The 21131-nt window shown below is 43.9% G+C and overlaps 1 protein-coding gene across 1 annotated transcript in view; it reads right to left on the reverse strand.

Annotated features, from left to right (window-relative positions):
* The window catches only part of Sdk1 (sidekick cell adhesion molecule 1), a gene marked incomplete at its 5' end in the record, with an annotated part of 870484 nt that overhangs the window by 145894 nt on the left and 703459 nt on the right, over positions 1-21131 (reverse strand). Inside the window, 3 exon segments of the mRNA XM_005397857.2 lie at positions 1986-2084; positions 7989-8181; positions 9772-9887. Of these exon segments, the coding sequence (XP_005397914.2) occupies positions 1986-2084; positions 7989-8181; positions 9772-9887 (408 nt within the window).

Here is a 21131-nt window from a genome sequence, read left to right on the forward strand (position 1 = left end):
GACACTGCAGCGAGCCTCCAAGAGTGGTGACCCTGCTGCAGGGATAGACAAGGATGCCCGACACACCAGTCCCTACTGCATAAAATGTCCTTTCAAAATGACACCACACTCCCTGCCTTTGTGTATTGCCTATTTGGCCACAGCACAGCAGAGTTTCTGGAAGTTGCTGTGATAGGAGACATGTGCCCCAGAAAAGCCACCATAGAAGACGGTCAGAGGTGGCAGGTATAGTGTGATTGCTTGATTTAAGTAGCTCGGCAGCTAGGGCACACAGGTTTTCCTTTCACTGACTGTGCACTGCTTTTAAATGACTACTTGGTAGTTAGCTCACAAAACAGAAGTTGCTAGATACTGCAAAGCAGTACTGTTAGCTATGTCTTTGGCTTTGAGCTTTAGGAAACCCACTGAGACTTGCTGATGGGGAAGAAAGGGATCTTCTGGGTAGGACAGGAGCACAGCTTATACTCTGCTCCAGCACATGACTGTGTAGAGGAGGACAGAACACATACACCAGGTCCCAGTGCCAAATGGGTCTCCTGAAGCTGTAGGACAAGTTGAGTGTGGGGAACAGGAAGCAACAGTCTGCAGTGCTGGTGCCCACCGCAGAGGAGGGCCAGGGACAGTCAGTGCTTTGCTCGCCAGCACCTGGTAGAAGTGCAAGGGGCCCCATAGCATGACAGCTGGGTCACAGGGATAGGCCAACGTTCTTGTCTCCATGCAATACATTCCTTGCCCAGGTTCTGGCCACGAGGAGAGCAGGAGTTTGCATCAGGAACTGTGAGACACTCAAAGAATTGCACAGGCTCATGGGAGTCTGCGAGTGTGGAGGCTGTGTGGTCAGCTCTTGATGGACTCACTCCTTGGTGACCTCAAACCAGAGTCATCTGAAACTTCGAGCCTGGCTATGACATCTCTAGGTACAAGCCCCTGATGGACATGACACTCCACTGGGGAAGTCCTTGTTGAGTGCTGGTATCTGTGCCCAGGACAAGCATGGCCAGATAGCAGTAATTGATGAAGCTTATGTGAAACTGCAAGAAATGGTTTGTAAAAGGCCCTGGGCCAGGCAGGAGGCCAGCCCCTCAATACAGCGTGCCTCAACTACCCTCCACAGATCTCTCAGGGGGTTACAATGCCCACAGCTGGGATGAGGGTCTAGGGGGAGCTGAGCTGAGCATGTGGGGTGGGTCACAGTGCTTGAAGCAGAGGCTGAGGGTCTAGGGCATTATCGAAGCTTCCTTGTGGAAAGGAGCCCCTCCAACTTCATCCAGGTCGAAACTATATGAATTTTACCAAATCAGAACCCCCCCAAATTTAAATTAAACTTTACCCTGAATGGTTTCCAGCAATCTCTTCTGTAAAATAAAACCATAAAAAGTGAGCTGTTTCCTTGAAGGTACTTCGTGAGGGAGTCTCACTGGAAAAGGGCAGCCACATGCAGCCCACCCGCCAAGCCCCACTCAGGACCCTTCCGGGTCGTTCTCTCCTCTCTGCTTGCCTCTCCTTTTTCCTGAGTCTTTCATCAGTGGCACAGTGGGGAGGGGAAGAATATGAGATGCGGATTCTCCAGGTGGGACATCATCCTGGTCTCACCACATGTGGCGCTGTATTGAGGACCAAGAGCACGGTGGCCTCTGCCCTACTGGCTGCATCTGAAAACCTGCCTGCCCACTGCAGCCTTCCAGCGCATATGTACAGAATAAATGGAAGGTCACACACACTCTCCGAGCTTCAATTTCCTCCAAACTCTGACGCTGCTCCCCAGAGAAATGACCCCCATCTCTGAGCAGCCCCGGTCCTGGGGCTGCTGTGACTACTGCATGGCCAGGCAGACATGACCCTGATCCCAGGAGGTCTCGGACATGGGTCCACCCTCTGCAGTGTTGCCAGACATGACAGCTGCCTCTTTCTGATATGGCAAACTCATCATTTTCTTTTTGGAAGACAGGATGCTCACCTGTGATGATGGGAGGCAGGACACTCACCTGTAATGATGCCGTTCTTCTCCAGAGGCTCCTGCCAGCTGACCTTGAGAGATGTGTCCAGGATCTCTGTGAAGCTCAGGTGGCCCACAGCTCCTGGTTCTGCCAATTAAAAATAGAGGCTCTGTTAGCCCCAGAGCCCATTTCTCTTTTGATCAGATTTCTGTGGTGGGTTCTAACTATGGAAAGAAAGTGGTGAGCCAGAGCCAGAAGAAACCTGCAGGAAACATCAGGGAAAATGTAAGTGGAATGGTGGAACTGGTATTAAAATTGTCCCAGCTGTCCCTGCATGAATTATTTTGACCAGCTCCAGCCCAGCTACACTGAGAACTAAAGTAACAGGAGGTAGGGGTTTATACACGACTCACCTGCTGTAAGTAGATCAGGCCAGCTAGATCCTGAAGAGCAAAAGCTTACATAGCATGCCCCTTAACATGCATTTTCAGCCTTGGGCCTGGCTTGTGAGGGGACCTTGCGGCAGCTTGAGCAGTGAACCTTGGCCCGGGGCCCATATCTGAGCCACAGGCAACACCTGGTCAACCTGATCCGGACTCCAACTCCCTACTCCTCTCCACGGGGGTTCCAGAGGGACAGGCTGAAAAAGCACTGGTGAAAATGACTCTTTTCCCAGGAGCTTCTCTGCACCGCAGCCCCGAGGCGAGGAGGGCAAGTAAGCAGCAGAGACAAAGTTAACATTGGAGATAGTGCTGGGTTTCAGACCTTGCTGCACTGTGCACTAGCTCAGCACTTAAGGTCCCAAAGCCTTCATTTACTCATCTGTGAAATGGGGAGAATAAAAATGGCTCTGTAAGGTGACAGAGAGAATAAAATATAAAAAAACATGAGGGTGTTGGCATACCCTTGGCACTACGAAAATGTTGAGTGGACAGTTAGCAGCAGCATCTTATGGAGGAAATGGTCATTTCTAAGATGAGATTACTGCCACCAAAGAGAAGAGCCCAAAACAGGAGTTAGTGATTTAAACTTAAGAACATTTGGCTGCAAAGCAGATGGACAGATGGATCTAGCTCAGTAGGACTGGGAATGAGACACCTGCAGGCTGGACAGCACTTCACTCCTCAGCTTAGAGCCCTTTTGGGTTCCTGCCCCATCCTGGTAGGGTTGGCCCCCGCTGCACAATGGTCCAGAGGAGTAGAGTTGGCTGGGGGTAAGCATCCTCTGAGCAAGGGCTCTCTCAGAAGCAGCAGCAGCTGTGCAGGGCCTTGGGGAGCAGTGGAAAAGGTCATGCTTAGGAGAGGGCTGGAGGGCTGGTCCCTACTGTGCACCATGCCTGGTGCTGGGTGGATCTCACAGGCATCCCCTGGTCTGGGGTTTCCTAACCAAATGCTGCTGGTTTGCTTAGGTCTGCTTGCTCCAGAGCCTAAAGCCTCACAGACAATGCTCCCCATGCCTACCCTTTCCCTACCCAATCTGGGAGAAATGTAAGGGACTGAGTCCTATAGAAAAGACAGAAATAGGGTGGTTCAAAGGCAACAGAAGAGGGAAATAAGATGCCTGGCAAAGAGACAAGAACAAGACTGGTGTGTGCACATCTTGGTGGGGAACCTGCCCTGGCCAGGCAGAGAATACCCAGCTCCTTCATGAACCTGCTAGATGAGACACATTGAGATTTTTTACTCATAAAAATGCATTTTTAAAAAAACTTAAAGTCAAGGGAGAGAGCATGAAGTCAAGGGAGCTGCCTATCCTGCAGGAGAGGGGTCTGCGGATTCCTGCAGGGAAGCTTTGCTGCCTCACAGACCTGGCCCTGGTCCCTGCTGGTCTTGTCTGCACAGGAGGCAGAGTTTTAGGTGAATTCAATACCTAGTTCCCAAATGGTACTTAGACCAAGCTTTCTAACACAACTTGTGAATTTTAAAAAATGGTAACAGTCTTGCAAACCACACTCACCTGGATGAAACCTGCAAGATGTTAGGAAAAACTCAAACACTGACAAACGCCACTTTCCTCACATGGCAGACAAGAAAATAGGATGGCTGTCAGGACCATGTCATCCTCCCCCAGCCTGAGCATGCAGAAAGACATTCTGATGGGTTTCTGAACTGATGTGTTCTTTTTCGATCGATGGAGTAGCAAAGAAAGCTTTTTGTTCCTTTTATATTTTCAGTGTTTCTGCTTCCTGGCTTCTTGCCCAAATATGCTGCCCTCTAGCTCTGCTAGAACCAGCTGGCAAATTCATATTCAGTTTCTCTTTTCTTCCCCTCCCCAACATCTTTGTATCCCGTTGGAACTCTGGAGAGCGGGCCTGGTGCAGGAATCAATAGCCGACTTGGGTGACACACAGGAGATGTCTCTCCAGAGCCCTAGCTCAGACTTCTCTTTCCTGTCCCAACTTTAATGCTGTCTTCAATTTTATATTTACAAGGATGCTCTGCTCTTTCAATAAGATAAACAGGTCGAACCACAAGAACAGATAGGTGGTCCAGTTAGAAAACTCTGAAAGGGTGACATTGCTTTTGCTTGCTGAAAAGCAGATGCCACAGCAAAATATACGTATTATAAGCACTCATTGAACATGCACCAAGACAGACCACATCCTGGGCCCAAACCCTCAAGTTAAATAGAACTGAAACCAGAGAAAGTGTGTTCTCCAATAATGGAGTCAGACTGGAAGTCAATAGCAGAAACACACTAGGAAAATCTCCAAATACATGGAAATTAGTTATCACTCTTCTAAACAATCCATAGGTCAAAGAGGAAGTCTCAAAGGAAAAAAGAATACATAAAACCAAATGAAAGTAAAAATATGGCACACCAAAATATGGGATGCAGCTAAAGCAGCACTGAGAGTGAAATTTATAGCACTGAATAGTTATGCTGGGAATGAGGAAAAGGCTCATAACAGTAATCTAAATGTTCCTCTCAAGAAATTAGAAAAAGGAGAGAAAAATTCAAAGCAAGAAGAGGGAAGCAAATTATAGAGACCAGAAACAAATGATGTTGAAATAGAAAATAATAGAGACAATCAATGAATCAAGAAGCTGGTTCTTTTAAAAAAATCAATAGGGTTGATGAACCTCTGGAAAAAAATGACAAAGTTAAAAAAGCAGAAGATACAGGTCTCCAGTGTCAGGAATGAAACAAAGACTATCTCTATAGACCCTATACCCATTAAAAAGACAATAAGGAAACTTGACACATAATTTTATAATCATAAATCCGAATTCTTAGAAGGTCAATTTCTAAAGAACAACAAACTACTAAAACTCAACCAAGCTGGGCATTGTGGCACATGTCTGTAAACCTAGCACTTGGGAGGCTGAGGCAGGAGGATTGCTACGAGTTCCAGGCCTGAACTGCATAGCGAGTTCAAAGGCTAGTCTGAACTATATAGCAAGACCCCGTCTCAAAATAAAAACACAAACAAAAACTCAACCAAGATGATATGGACAACCCGAAAAGTTCTATAACCAAACAAATTGAATTTATAATCCAAAATCTCCTAAGAAAAAAATTCTCCAGATCCAGAGGGTTTCACTGGAAAATTATATCCAACATTTAAAAAGGAACTGACACCAGTTTGATACAGACCCTTTCAGAAAACAGAAGACCATTTCCAAACATTTTATGAGACCAGAATTGCCTTGATACTAAAGCCAGACACAGTATGGGGGTGGGGGGCGGGGGAGGAAACCACAGACCAGTATCTTTCTTGAAACTAGATGCCAAAATCCTCCATAAAATATCCATCAAGTGAGTCCAACAGCATATAAAAAGAATTATACACCGTGACCAAGTGGGATTTATTCCAAGAGCACAAGACTGCGTCAACATTTCAAAATCAATCAATGTAATCCAACATATCAACAAAGTAAGATGAAAAACCATATGATCACATCAACTGATACAGTAAAAGCAGGTGAAGAAATCCAACATGTATTCACAACAGAAACTCTCAACAAACTGAGGATGTAATAGTGGGGATCGACCTCAGCTTGACAAAGAACATCTACAAAAATATCTTACTTAGGGGTCAAAGGCGAAATGTTTTCCCTTCAAGATGGAGAGCAGGCAAGAATGGCTGCTTTCAACATAGTACAAGGAATTCTAGCCAGTGTAAACAAGGCAGGGAGAGAGACAAAAGGCATGTAGATTAGAGAGGAAGAGAGGGCAGAAGGTGGGTGTGGCTACAGGAGAGGAACCCTGAGGGCCCCTGTGGTGGGGACCATGGAGGCCCTTCGATTTGGTGGGGGAACATAAACCTTCACATGCTACGCACTGTAGAGAACTAATTGCACATGCGCACAGAGGAGGATGAACAAGGCTGAGAAATCCAAATCAGGCCACTGAATAGTATCAATGTCAGAACCCTGTTTGTGATGCTAGACTAGTTTTATAAATGCGAGCATCAGAAAGAACCAGGCAAATATATATGGGCATCTCAGTGCTAATTCTTACAGCGGCATGCGAATCTATAGCTCTCAATAAAAAGTTGAGTTCAATATAAAGCAGAAGACAGATTAAAGTTAGAGTATGAAAAGAGCTCCCAGGATCAATTAATAGCAACAGCAGAACTTTTTTTTTTAAATATTGAGGGAAGGGTCAGTGATCTCAAAGGATAACAACTATTCTATTTTTCCTGACATGGACCTGTGGCTGCAGCAGGGTGACAGTGTGAAAGCCAAGCTGCTAAGGGGTGGGAGGGCATGAGAGGTCAGGGGTCAAAGCAATAGTTTACGTGGAAACGAAATAAGGAGCTCACTGGGCAACTCCATGGGGCAGCCCAGTCAGAGCTGCCCACCCTGGGTGAGACAGATGCGAACATATCTGAAGGTCAGAGAGGATGCCCATGGCCAGACCACTGGAAGAAAGAGCAGACAGGACCATGAAAAGGGGCTGGGCAGAGAGGAGCAGGACAAGAACACAGGGTGGGACAGAAGGGAGCCAGGCAGCTTGTTCTGGGCGGGTCTGACCTCTGCAACGCCACCTGCTGGGAACCTAGGGCCAGCATCATGTGGAGGGGGCACAGGTGGCTGAGCCAGACCCAGACCTAGACCCGCAGAGCTGGAGGAAGTGGGTGAGAGATGAAGGCATCTCTGTGGAACTTAAAACTCATATATAACCTTGGCTTATCTCTCCTTCTTATAAAGGGAAGTACGCACTTGTGTTAGACATGAGAAAATACTGAAAAACACAAAGAAAATGTAAAAAAATCTACAAACATATCACAGAGTCAGTAATTCTCAGAATTATATACAAACATATGTTGATAAAATTTAGATCTCATATGGTTTTGTAGACTTTTTAAAAACTTAACTTTATATCATGACCATTAATCCCCCCAAATTATTGATTTTTAAAGTTTTACTTTTTAAATAGCCATAAAATATTAATTATCCTGTCATTCTGTAACTTTTTTCCAGTCCTTCCCATCTGGAGCATTAGAATGCTTTTCATTTTTTAAAAAAATTACAAGTGTGCTTAGCCTTTCTGTCTATTATCTTTGTGTGTAGCTGCAATTGGCTTTTCCTGGGAAGGAGTCACTAGCCACTGTTTTCTCATCAGGTCAGTTGGCCCGCGAGTGAAGAAGCAGCAGTTTCCAACAGACCAGATGGAGACCATGCAAAGTCAAAGGCAAGGGGCTCAGAGGTGCCGGGCTGTGATGTGCCGGTAGGGGCAGCGGGCGGGGTGGGGAGCAGTAAAGGTGAGCAAGGAAGGAGGTAAGAGGACTGGAAGTCGACATCTGGGCTTGGTGAGGCCACAGGAGCAGCTCCCAGGCAGGACAAGTCCCCCATCTCTGTCCCAGAGCTGCTTCCTCTGGCCCAGCTCTCCCTTCTGTCTTCCATGGGCCACTGTCCCTCAGGTGTGATAGCCCCTCATAGTGACTGACCCTGCGGGGCAGTGAGTGGACGGCAAGCGCTCTGAGATGCTGGCTTCCTCACCGAGTTTCTGGCCTGGCCCAGTGCTAGACGTGGCGGGGCCACATGCTCGACCCCCAACTCAGGGCGCAGGGGCTTGGAGGAGGCCAGGGAGAGCGGTACTCACTGTCCTCGTGAGTCCACACGAGCTGCGGGGTGCTCGGGGGCCCATCCCCCGGCGTGGTGAAGCATAGGACGGAGGTGAAGTAAGCAGTGAACTTCTTCAGGTTCGTGATGTACCCGTGGTGGATTCCGTGGAAATCTGGGGCAATGGTGACCACAGTGACTGCCTCGGGGACGTCCGCTGGCCATGCTAGAAGCTGAGAGGGGATGGATTGAAGAGAGACCCTTGTAAAGTGTGCTCGCTCACTCAAGTCTCGATCACAATTTTATTTTGTAGTAAATATGTCTTTAAAGAAAGCACAGTCACAATTAAATCCATAAATCCTGTATCTTGTACTTCATAAAAATGCAGTTGTAAAGATCTCTCACAGATGATTATACACAAATGTATGTGAATATAAACATGCACATATATATATTTAAGCACATACATATAAATAAAGTAATGACTTTAACTCCTTTTTGGAGTAATGGGCTCTCCTGCAAACCTTCACCAACCTCTCTTCATGTCAGCTTGTATTGAGTGTCTGTGTTTCTTAACCAGAAGGGACAGTGATGACACTGTCTGTTAATTCAGTCAAATCAATCATTTATAATTTATATTGCATTAGGTTCCTGAGAAGGAATTGAGGACACTGGTTACAATTTTAAAGAAAGACTATATATGCATATTATAAGGAAAGCTGCTTCATGTTTTGGCAACATTAGGAGCCTGTGCGAGTTTTCATTTCTTTGACACCAAACATCTCTCAGACCAATTAGCTCTGAAAGCTACCGGCTGCGGGGCCCGCCTCGCGTCCATAGATCACAATGACTGCCCAGCCCTCCCCAACCTCAAATGAGTGCCGCTGTCTCGCCAGTCAGACCTGGCAGGAGACTCAAGAGGGCTGAAGCACCTGGGCTGATCAGAATGACTTGCTTTCAGAAAAGCTTCTGACTTCAGATACTTCTGAGGGAAAAGGAAAGACAGGAACAGTGTTTAGATATGTCTACCTTTCTAGGACGCAAATAAGTGTTTTAGTAAGTTGAACCAAATGAGAAGATAAAATGAACCATGTGTCTGGGAAATGATCTACTCTGAAGCTGAAATCCCGCGATTCAAGCAGAGGATGGAATTCCTTCTGTGTAAAGGTCTCCCTGTGTGCCCTGGCCCAGAGGGAATATGAGTATGTTGCACCCACCCTGAGGGTGGCTCCCAGGCTAACCAGGGGAAGGGGACTGAAGTGAAAGTTAAGTTGTGCTTTTCAAATTGCACCTGATCTCATTTATGAAACAGATTCTGGTGAAGGTGGACAGTGGGAATTTGTGTTTCAATTTGGTTTGGGCAGAAACCCTGAACCAACTGTTCTCTGCTTTAAACAGAATTCCCCCTAAAGCAGAGAGCGGGAGGAGTGAAGCTCCTTCCCGGACATAACTGCCTGCCCTCTGCTTGGAGCCTGCGCTATGCTCAGGGGACTCTCTTTCAGCAAGAAGTGGCTTAGACACATGCTGACTCCAATCAACCCAGACAGCTCTCCCACTGGCCACTGAGAATGAATGGCCTTTCTCATAAGACACTGCTCTCTTATGTATGCACGATCCATTGTCTTGATAACTTGTCATTTGAGTTTCTGAGCCAGGAGAGCTGATGGTAAGACCCTGGATAAATGGCGACCCTACCAAGGTCATAACACTCTGCATTTGATACCTGGCGTTCCTAATGGAGTGGGAAGGACGGCATCTCTGGCACGACCACGACCACAGAACAAAAGAGTCACCCTGAGGCTCCAAGCCAGGCTGGTAGTTACCTTATATCCCTGGTTGATGCCGTTGACGAACTGCTGGGGCGGCGGGTTCCATAGGAACTGGACGGTGGTGGAGTTCACAGCTTCCGCCTGCACGTTCTGTGGCGGTGCGGTGGGCACTGTTCCAAGGGGTCGCAGAAGACAGCAGAACAAATGGCAGGAGGCACCGTGGCGAGGAGAGATGAAAGAGAAAGCCTCAGCTGCCACTCACGATTCACAGGCAATTACAAGACTGAGAACAGGGGAGTGTGATGAATGTTTTTGGAAGCTAATAGTGGCATTACAAAGAAAGAGAATTGGGCTCTTTCTCATTTTCTGTTGGAGAATTCCTTAAGGCACAGGCAGAAAACTGGACTAGATCATCTTCTCATTCCACAGATGAGTCTTTCCCATGGATGCAAGATGAAAAGCAAGCAAAACCTTTCCCTGATTCCTTTTTCAATTACCCACTAGTTGAGATCAAGACCAAGATTCATCTAAAAATCACCCCCCACTGACACACACTCCCTGCCATTACACACAACTATTTCAAGCTAAATTATTCTCTATTGCAAAGACACATGCAAAATAAAGCTGTCACCTCCTTCCTATAGGTATTGTTGTTCATGCATCCGGAAGATAAATTCCTCTTTGTCAATAAGGGCAACTATTTTTGGCTTTTTCACTGTTCCTCTCTGTCTTTCACTGAACAGCTACAGAATCCAATGATACACCTGCCTTCAAGGGATGTGTGTCCTAGGGGAGATGATACCATAATGGTGATCAGGGCAGCAAAGGCACAGGGCAGAGAGGCTGCCTTTGCTGGGAGTGGTGAGAGGGCTTCATGTAGGCTGTGTTGGAAGAAGGGCTCAACCTCAGCAGGGTACCAAGCCTGAGAATGGCACTCTTGGCTGGAAACAGTAGAGAAAGCATGGTATCAGCAAGGAACCTGGTGAGGGCGGGAAATGATCAGTACGGCTGGTCGGGGATGTGGGGGAAAAGGGTTGAAAGGTGGATGGGTCCCCTTGGGAATTAACACAATGGCCAGTGTTGTACATGGTGGACAACGGGGGATTGAAAGCTTTCTGGAAAAGGTGATGGTGTGACAGGATTAGCTCTCCAGGAAGATGGCCTGGATAAATACGACTAGACTCTGGCTGGATCGTTGGACTTTGGAGGGCCAAAGGGGACAGTCCTAGCTCTTTTAGTGCTTGTTGTAAAAGTAAGACATGGAAGCCCAAAGGATCCTTCAGATCCAGGCAGAGAAAGAAAGATGAATGTCTCTCACCACATGGTCAGAATGTGGTCCTGTGTAAAAGTACATTTCCCACAGCTTCTTTCCTCATGCCCGCATCTCATTAGGCCAAGATGAAAAACCTGAAAATTCTTCATTCATTCATCCAGGCTTCTCTCCCAAGCCAGGCTCTCTTTCCATTTGCTGCTGACCATGGCCTTGGAATTCCCTAGGCTAGTGATGGAGAACCTTTTAGAGCTTGCAACGATACAAACAGCCTGTTGTGGCATGCGTGCTGTAGGTTCACCATTTCCCTAGATCCTCCTACCACAAGTCACCAAGAAACCCAGAACACCTCCCTTTTAGCAGCCAGGTAAGATGTGTGTTAAAAATTGTCACAGGGATAGCTGCACCTGGGATCTAGAAAGTTGGACAGAACAATGTGTCTACCAAAACCAAGAAAAAGCTGAAAAACAACAAAATCAAAACTTTGTAGGAGTCCACAGAGAGCTAAAGTTGAATGGCAGCTGTAGTCTGAAATACTATACAGGGAAAGATGGACAGAGAGAGAGATAGACAGACAGACAGTGACAGACAGACAGTAGCTTCCATGTAAGTAGGTGAGGAATATTCAAGTGACATCCTCAACACCTGTTGAGTGTGGTCACATAAGAGAGAGGCTTTGGGAGTTGCAGACTCACAAAACAGATGCTTTATACACAGAAGAACAAAGAGTATGAAGAATATTTCACTGGAGAATTCCACCAAGCATTTGAAGAATAATTAAATCAATTTAAAGTATTACTGATACCAAAAGTCAAGAAAAAATTAAAAATCATGGATTTATGTTCCTTGTCAAAAATCAACAAAATATTAGAATATCAGATTTCACAATATGTAAAAATCATAATCTATCCTGATCAGGCTGGATTTATCTTATAAATGCAAAGCTGTTCCAACATTTGAATATCAATCAAGGTAAGACATATCAATGGAATACAGTAAAACAAAAATGATTATATTAGCAGGTTTAGAAAAAGCATTTGATATATTTTAACATCCAATTCTAATAAAACAAAACAAAACAGAAACCTCTGTTAGCTGGGTGTGGTGGTGCATGACTGTAATCCCAGAAGTCTGAGGCAGAGCTAGGCAAATTGCCAGGAGTTTGAGGCCTGCCTGGGCTATACAGTGAGTTCAAGCCCAGCCTGAACTATGCAATGAAAATGAGACAAAACAGAACAGAACAAAACAAAACAACCTCTTAGCAAAGTAGGAATTGAAAGGAATCTTATTAACTTGGTAAAGGCCATCTATAAAGCATCTGCCTCTAACATCCTATGTAAGATAAGAGGTTGAATACAGTCCTCCTAAGATCAGAGACAAGGCCAATATGCTTTCCTCACTATTATTTTTCTGGAAGTACAAATTGGTGTAGTAATGCAAGAAAAAGAAATAAAAGGCCCATAGACCAAAGAGGGGAAAAGCTGCTCTCCCGTCATAGACAGTATTATTATCTCTGTAGAAAATTCCTGAGCACCAACACAATAAAAGCTTCTAGAACTAAGGTTAGTAAGATCACCAGACATCAGATCAAAATGTAAAAGTCAATTATATTTCCAAGCACAAGCAATGAATAATTGGAAATTAAAACGTAAAAATCAGTGGTATTTAAAGTAGTAATGAAAACATGAAATAGATATGAACTTAACACTGTGCGAGATCTGTATTCTGAAAACTACAAAGCACTGATGAAAGAAATCAAAGCCCTGGGTGGATGGAGAGTCCTAGCATATTAATGAATTGGAAGACAACAGCAAAGGGGATCGTTCTCCCCACTGATCTGTGCAGCAAATGCAACCCCAATCAAAACTGCAGCTGGATAGTTTTTTAAGAACTGAGAAGGTGATTTTAAAGTTTCTGTGGGAAAGTAAAGTAATCACAGTATCCAAAACAATTTTGAAAAAAATTGGACAAATCTCATTACATAATTTAAAGGGTATAGACCCATGGTAATTAAAACAGGGTGTTACTGGAAAACATATGGATACATTGATCAATGACACAGAATAGAGGCCAGAAATTTCTCACACACATATGAGCTAGTTGTAAATAAAAGCACAAAGGTAAGGTTTCCAACAGATGATGCTAGAAGAACTGGATATTAATATGCCAAAAGAAAAAAGGGAGGGAGAGATCTGCATCTATACCTCATACTACTTACCACATATGAAATCTAACTCAAAATGGATTGGGGGCTTAAACACAAACCGATAATTATAAAAATCTCTGGGAAACAAATATTTGTGACATTGGATTAGGCCAAAATTTCTCATATACAACACCAAGGAGACAATGCATAAAAGAAAAAAGATGGATAAATCTGACTTTATCAAAATAAGAATACTTCTGTATGATGAGCACCTCCTAAGAAAATGAAAACTGGTCACAGATTGAGAGGCAATATCTGCAAAAGCTGCCCTGTACCCAATAAGGGACTTTTATTCAAAATTTACAAGGAACATTCAAAATTCAATAACAGGAAAACAACGAAACCAAAATATGGGGATAACAGGGATCAAATAATTATTTTATAAAAGAAAATATAATGGCAGGAAATACGAAAGATTCTCACATGAAAGATCCTCAGAATGGCTGGTCATCAAGGAAATTAAAATCAGGATATGACATCACTTATATGCCCATTAGAAGGGCTAAACTAGAACAAATAAGCAAAGAACAATAACTACCATGTTCTGGTAAAGATGAGTAACAAACGACACTCCCACTTGTAGATGGGGACACAAAATGGTCCAGCCATGGGTAGAGCAGGTAGGTAGCTTCTTATAAAGCTAACAGGTACAAGCCACACAACCCAGTAATCCCCTTCCTGGACATTTGGCCAAAAGAAGTGACATCTTCAGTTCACACAAAAGTCTGTACACAGTATTTATGGTTGCTTGAATAATCCTCCCACATTGCTAACATCCCAAATGCTCGTCAACTGTTGCATGGATAAACACACTGTGCTACATCCCTGGAGTGGAATACTGCTCAGCAATGAGAGGGAACAAACTCCCAACCCAGGATGACCCAGGTGACTCTCAAATGCATTATGCTATGGAAAAGAGCCAGGTTCAAGAGTCTACACATTGGGTTATTCCGTACATTTTATGGTTTGTCAAAGCAAAACCAGAGGAGGAGAAAGCATCAGGGCTTGCTGAGATCTTGGGTAGGGATAGAAGTGTGAGGACAAAAAGGAAGGATGAAGAATTTGAGTGGCAGAAGTATTCTGTGCCTCAACCATGCAGTGACTGCAGACTGAAGATGTCTGTCAAAACTTACAGAACTGTACGCTACAGAGGGTGACTTTTATTGTAGGTAAATCAGACTGTTACAGTTGAGCCAATAATAATCCAGGTTCTCCCTTGCTGGGCATGGTGATCTCCTAGGCTTTTGTTATTTTATTTTGTATCTCTCTTAGGATAATGGAGCCAGGGAAGACAGTTGGATTCTGTTGAGGGTTAGACGGAGGGAAGGAGTGACTCACTCAGCTCCTTTGTTTCTAACTGTACTAATACCACCACAAATCTCACTCTTAAACAGGCTGCAAATTTTGTGACACTTTTCCATTGAGAGGCGATGTGTATGTTCAGGCCCCTTCAGTGTAAGCTCTGTGACTCCTCTGACCAAGAGACTATAAGTGAGGCCCTAATGAAGTAGCACTTTTCCCTTTCGGGGAGCAGAAGTAAGTGATATCACTGGAGACAAGCTGGACATATTGATTGATGACACAGAAAAAGAGTCCAGAAATCACTTACACATGCATCAAATGTTTTTTGATAAAAACACAAAGAAAAGAGTCTTTTCAACAAGTGGTGCTGGAAAAAACTGGACATCTTTTCTGGGAGCCTAAGTGGCCAGGTAGAAAATCCAAGGATGCTGAGCCCACATTGTAAAGGGCAGTCTCTAGGGAGCCTCTGTGCCACCAACAACATGAGAAGAGACTCCCCCTCCTCCTAACCTCCCTCTCAACTCAGTGGTCTGGGGAACACAGCTACTTACCCAAGACCGGAACAACTTTCTGACTCCCCAAAACCATAGGACACAACAACACGGTTGCTGCATTAAACCTCTGAGTTTCACGATAGCCTGTTAGCAGTCATAGAAAACCAGGACATGCTCCAGTGAAAGAAAGGACAAAAAGAAAAAAGGAGGAAGGAGGAAAAGGAGAAAAAGGGAAGGAAGAGAAAAATATCAGGAGCTACTAGGGAAAAACTAAAGTTATTTGGCCTTTTTTTCTTAGAACACATGTTCTCTGAGGTTGAGAAATTTGTCTCATCCTTTGTGACTTAGCTCTAGAATTTCATCAGCCCCCAATTACTGGTTGTGGGGTTCTATAATATTTTTCTGTTAAATGTTATGTTCTCTAAAATAAAACATGGATCACATGCTAGAAAAAAGGAAGATACATAGCACAGTTTAATTAGGGAACAATTTCCTACAGTGTGGAGAGGACAGGGGCATGTTTGCTTTGCTGGCTTCAGGGGACTGTGGAATCAGTTCAGTGTGCTCTTCCCGGTGCTGGACTTTCATCCTGTAGGCAAGGCCTCTCTGGGACTCCCAAGGTCTCAGTGAGACAGTGGCCCCCACCCTATAAGGATGGCACTTGGTCTCCCTCCTCATTATCTGGGATCACATAAAATCACCAGCCCATCTGAGGCCAAAGTCACAAGCTATGTCACTCTGGCACATGCTCTCCATCCCAAAGTCACAGACAGATGAAGTTTCTGAAGCCTCGGATTCCTTCCTATTACGGCCTTGGGCTTTATTCAAAATGTCCCCCATTCTTCTCAGCCCTCTTGTGTTGTCAGATCCTTGGCTTCTCTTTGTCCTAATTATTGTCATCAGGAGTACCTTAGAAATTTGTGGACAATGGAATTTAAAATTTCCTCAAGCGAGAAAAAAAGAGCTACAGCCAGTAAATCCTTCCTGACAAGTGTTTCAAATAAAAGAGTGGTGATGGCAGGAAAGGACTTAATTACAGAGGTTACCTCACCCTGGCCCTCTGAAGGGAAGACAGGGCTCCGGCCCTAGCTAGGGTACCTGGAGGAGGAGGGCTGCCTCCCTGCCAGAGCCTTTTTCAGCACTGTCTTCTGCCTGTAGGAAGGGAAGCTGCGGCCTCCTGCTGCTCAGAATAAGACCTCCAGGGATGTTCTCTCCCTAGATAATTAGCATTTAGAGTTGACTCTTACCTTGCCCCTAAGGGCAGACCTTGAAGCAGCCTGGTAAAGTGACAGGTGTTATGTTCTTTTCTGGTTTCACTGCTGAAAAAAATCTCTTTTCAGTATATAACTCCACCGCACAGGCTTCAGTGGGTTCTCACTCTTAAATCTACCATCCCCCAAACACATCTGACACTGGCTTCAGTTGCACAGCCAAGGACAAAGAGCTCTGCCGGGTAGCACCCCAGGCTCCGCAGACCTGACAGTGACAACATGGGAAATGCAAGCTGAAGAGCAGCTTTAGACAATGAGATCTTATTTGTGACGGAAACGTCCAGGGCCAGGGTGAAATGGTAGCTGTTTCTCCCAGCTAAGGAGGTTTCCATACCCTGCATTGCTGTGTGTCCTTGCCACTGCGCCTCTATGGCTCATGCGGGCCAGGAGAACATTGATGTCTGTTTGCACAGAAGAAAACTATTGTTGAGGGCTATTCAAAACCCTACAAGGATTGAAATTTTGTTTGCAAGCTATACTTAGGTGCTGCACATTACTAAGTGAAAGAAGCCAGTCTGAAAAGAGTGCATATCACATGATTCTAACTAGAAGGTATTTTGGAGAACGCCAAACTGTAGAGACAGCAAATGGATCAGTGGTTGTCAGGGCCACGAATGTCCAGGAATGAACAGGCCAAGCATGGGACTTTCAGGTCAAGGATACTATTCCACATGTACTGCAATGGCGGACATGTGTCATTATACATTTGTCAACACCCACGGAATGCACAGCATTCAAGACGAACACCACGGTGAACAATGGACTCAGGTGGTAAGGAGGGCATCGCTGTGGGCTCTTGGGCTATAATCAAGGCACCTCTCCCGAAGGGCACTGACACTGAGGAGGCTGCCTGTGCATGGGGCAGGGAGGGTACGTGAAGTCTGAAGTTGTACTCAATAGTGCTGTAAACCTAAAACTATTCTGAAAGACAAAGTCTATTAAATAACTAAACTCTATACATGGCTCACTCTGCTGCAGGGACCCTGGAGAGGGGAAGTCATGCCACACAGCATTGTCCTCAAGACCCTGGCCCCACCTGACTGAGCTGAGGTGCTTCCCTTACAGCTTGCTGTCACCTGTGTGTTTGTGTGCTTTTTCAGTGTGTGAGGGTATTTCTCCCAATTAACGTGGTATTTTCACCCAATACAGAAGGCATAGATGATTCATCTATGATTATTATTCAGTATTGGCTGTGTCCCAATAAACTATGAATGATTTTTTAAAAATTTCTTCCCCCTCCTTCCCTTCCTTTCTTCCTGGCTAGTGATGATGTGAATTTACCAACACAATATGTTTGATGAAATTTCAAAAATGAATCATCTGCCTTTCAAAATTTTAAAGAAGTTTTAAAATATTACTCTCTTTAGTTAAGTCAACTCAGTAAAGAGGAGTAAAATGGGTTTATAGCTTTGAATAATTGACTTTTCAAAGGATTTTAGATTAGAGACAACATAATTTTATATTCATGAATTTTTCAGCATTGTAATTCTCTAATCAAATAAAAAGAAAAAGGTCGATATTGCCTATTTTGCTTATCGTATGCTTCAGTTTTAAAATTGATGTGATTTATTTTTGAAACAATCTTAAGAATGTATGCAAACATTGTGAGGTGGCATGTGTCTGTGATCCTAGCACTTGGGAGACTGAGGCAGGAGGACTGCCACAAGTTTGAGGCCAGCCTGGGCTATGTAGAGAGTTTAGGGCCTGAACAACATAGTAAAACCCTGTCTCAAAAACCAAACCAAAGCAAACCAAAACAAAACAAAATAAAGAAGGAGAGAGCATCCTTCTGCTGCTCTCTGAGTAGAGAATGTTTTACTGCGGTATGCAAATGAAACTTTTGAAAAATTTATTTCTGAAGACATGAAGCACTATAGTCTACTTTGTCTACTTTATGTTTAAATATAGCAATAGTTAATGTTATTTACGTCAATATTGTTAATACTATTATATATTTACAGAGACCTTTTCCCACCACAACAAACAATTGTTTTTGGCAGTACTGGGGATTTTTTTTTGGTTTTTGGTTTTTCTCCGGTACTGGGAACCGAACTCACGACCTTGCGCAGTACTGGGGATTGAGCCTAAGACCTTTGCACTTAGCTACATTCCCAGTTCTTCTTATTTTAAACAGGATCTTCCTAAATTGTTGATTTGCCCAGGCTGGGCTCCAACTTGTGATTCTCTTGCTTCAGCCTTCCCGATGGTGAACAACATGTTTCCAAAGGGAAACATCAGCACACAGAGTCACCGCAGTAAAACATTCTCTACTCAGAGCAGCAGAAGGATGCTCTCCCCTTCAGATCTGCATCTTCCAATAACCCTCTCTTCCATTATCTCGACACTGTACTTAATAGAAAGGAAGCAGATGAAACAGTGATATCAGGCAAATTACCTTTCCTCAAAGCATGGACCTTACACAGAAAAAGATTAGACCTGGTAAAATTGTCTGCAGGTAGGAAATGTTTATAACTGCACCCAACTGAGTGCAAGAAGCTAGTTACAAAGCCCTCCATTTAGTAGCTAATGCTGATGTTTTTCCTGCATTTGAAGAATCACTCATTTAACCAGGAAGTGTGAAAACTGTCAGCACCTGTTTGGGTCCAGTGAAGCACAGGAAACAAGAAAGTGCCGCTTTGGAATTACGCTGTCAGAAAATGCATGGATGATGTGCTGGATGACCCAGAGACAAGCCTATTGGAGAAGATTATTAAATCAAACAGGTTTGTGTTGCAGACCGATGGACACTGATGTCAACTGCAACTGCATCTGAAACAGAGCATGAGTTGGAACTCCTCAAAAGAAATGCTTTAAAAAAAAAAAAAAAAAAAAAGAAATGCTTTTGTCAAAGCTGGTATTCTGAGTACGTATCTTTCATAAAGCAAAACAGGTGGGACTCTGGTGCCTCAGATTTTACTAGACTTGCCATTCTACTAACATCATGTATTTAATAAGGAACTTGGATCTGTAGGCCCCTTCTACATGGTAGACCCTCTCTGTGAAGACAACAGTGAATTTCTTGATTTTTGGGCTTTTCAGATTGAATCTTGCTATAATCCCAGCACTCGGGAGGCTGAGGCAGGAGGATCGTCGCGAGTTCAAGACCAGCCTGGGCTACAAAGTGAGCTCAAGGCCAACCTGAACTGCGTAGTGAGACCCTGTCTCAAAAAGAAACACACACAAAAAGTTTTCATGCAAAGTTTTATGTTAGTATTGGTATCCAAACCTTACACTTATTTTTCTCTGTTATTTATTCTAAAGCAACCATAGGGCTTGGGTCGTGTTGTCCCCAGTGGCTTGTCTGGTGTTGGTAGATATAATGGTGGCCATTCATGTCTTCCAGGTGACACACAGTCCCAGAGCTGGCACAATTTTCTTTTGGTTTCTCCATTTTTCTTTTGGTTGTTGATCTTTTTCTTCTCTAGTTTATAAACTCTTACAACAGAGCTATTTGCCATCTTAGGGGGAATATAAGCTGCAGATACTTGCCATTTATCTTTTTCCCCTTTATTGTACTTTTGTCTATACAGAATAATTTTGCTTTTTAGAACTTGTATATAGTCAAATTTATCAGTATTTTCATTTATTGTTGTGGAAATTTGTATCACAGAAACATTTTCCCCTTTTCCAGGTTATGGGGCATTTGCTAAAGTTTTCTTCCAGTACTTGTGTATGTTCATATTTTTAATAATGATATCACTGATCCACTCTTGAATTCATCCTTGTATATGGCTTCAGTTTTACATTTTTACACATAAGTGTACCCTTGTTTCAAGAATGCTAGTCCAAATGTCTAAATTTAGTAATTCAAGATACCACCATCATTATATGCTAAACTTTGGCATGTAATGAGGTCCACTTCTGAGCTTCCTGCTCTGGCTCCAGGTTCTCCTCTCCATGCACTGATATGACACTGTTTTACTTACAGAGTTTTGTGATGTGTTTTAATACTTAAAGCCACTAGTCCACCCTCATTACCTTTCTCTTTTAGGGCTTTCCTGGCTATTCTTGCTCATTTATTTTTATGGATGAACTTCCAATTCTATCTTCAGAAAAAACACCTGATAGTATTTTTATTGGGTGCATGTGACAATTCTAAATCAACTAAGGGGGCTGCACCATCACTGTGGCACTGAGTTTCCTGTTCGAGGACATGGTTTGCCTATCTACCTGTGCACACTGACGTGTAGGGCCTTTAGGAATGTTTGTAGTTGTCCAGTTCTCGTTGACTTTACCTCGGGTTTCTTTTTCTCTTGCTCTTTTTCAGTGGTAGGATAACGTCTACCTGTGCTATGTTTGCACATATGAAGTCAGTTGCTTTTTTATGTGCTGCTCTTCTAACTTGCTAGTTTGAAAAATTCTATATCGTGTAATAGTATTATATTTAAGACATCCAGTCTTATTATCTGCAAATATAGTTTGATCACTTCCTTTGCAGCCCTCACGTCTCTAACTCTTTCTCCCCTCTACCACTCTAACACTTACATTTCAACAATAGAGAAAGGAAGAGGCTAGGTATGGTAGTTTATACCTGTAATTCTAGCACTCTGGAAGGCTGAGGCAGGAGTGTTAGTCTAGTGTTAGGCAACTGTCTCAAAACTAAAAAATAAAAATAAAAAGAGGGCTGGAGAATGCCGTTCAGTACAAAGACATTGGGTTTAATTCCTAGTACTGAAAAAAAAAGAAAGAAAGAAAAGGAGGACTTAAGGAAGGAAGGAACTGTGAATCTGTGGCTCCTCCTTCAGCAGGATTGCCCATGTGTTCCCAATTCAGTAAGCAGCGATAGCAGCCTAGGATAATGTACCATAGTGGGTAAGCCAATAAATTCCTGTTTTATTATATGTTCTTGCTACATGAAGAGTTGAATATTG

This window comes from Chinchilla lanigera, unplaced genomic scaffold (genome assembly GCF_000276665.1).
Source record: "Chinchilla lanigera isolate Chin_1 unplaced genomic scaffold, ChiLan1.0 scaffold00059, whole genome shotgun sequence".
In the NCBI taxonomy this organism is placed as follows: domain Eukaryota; kingdom Metazoa; phylum Chordata; class Mammalia; order Rodentia; family Chinchillidae; genus Chinchilla; species Chinchilla lanigera.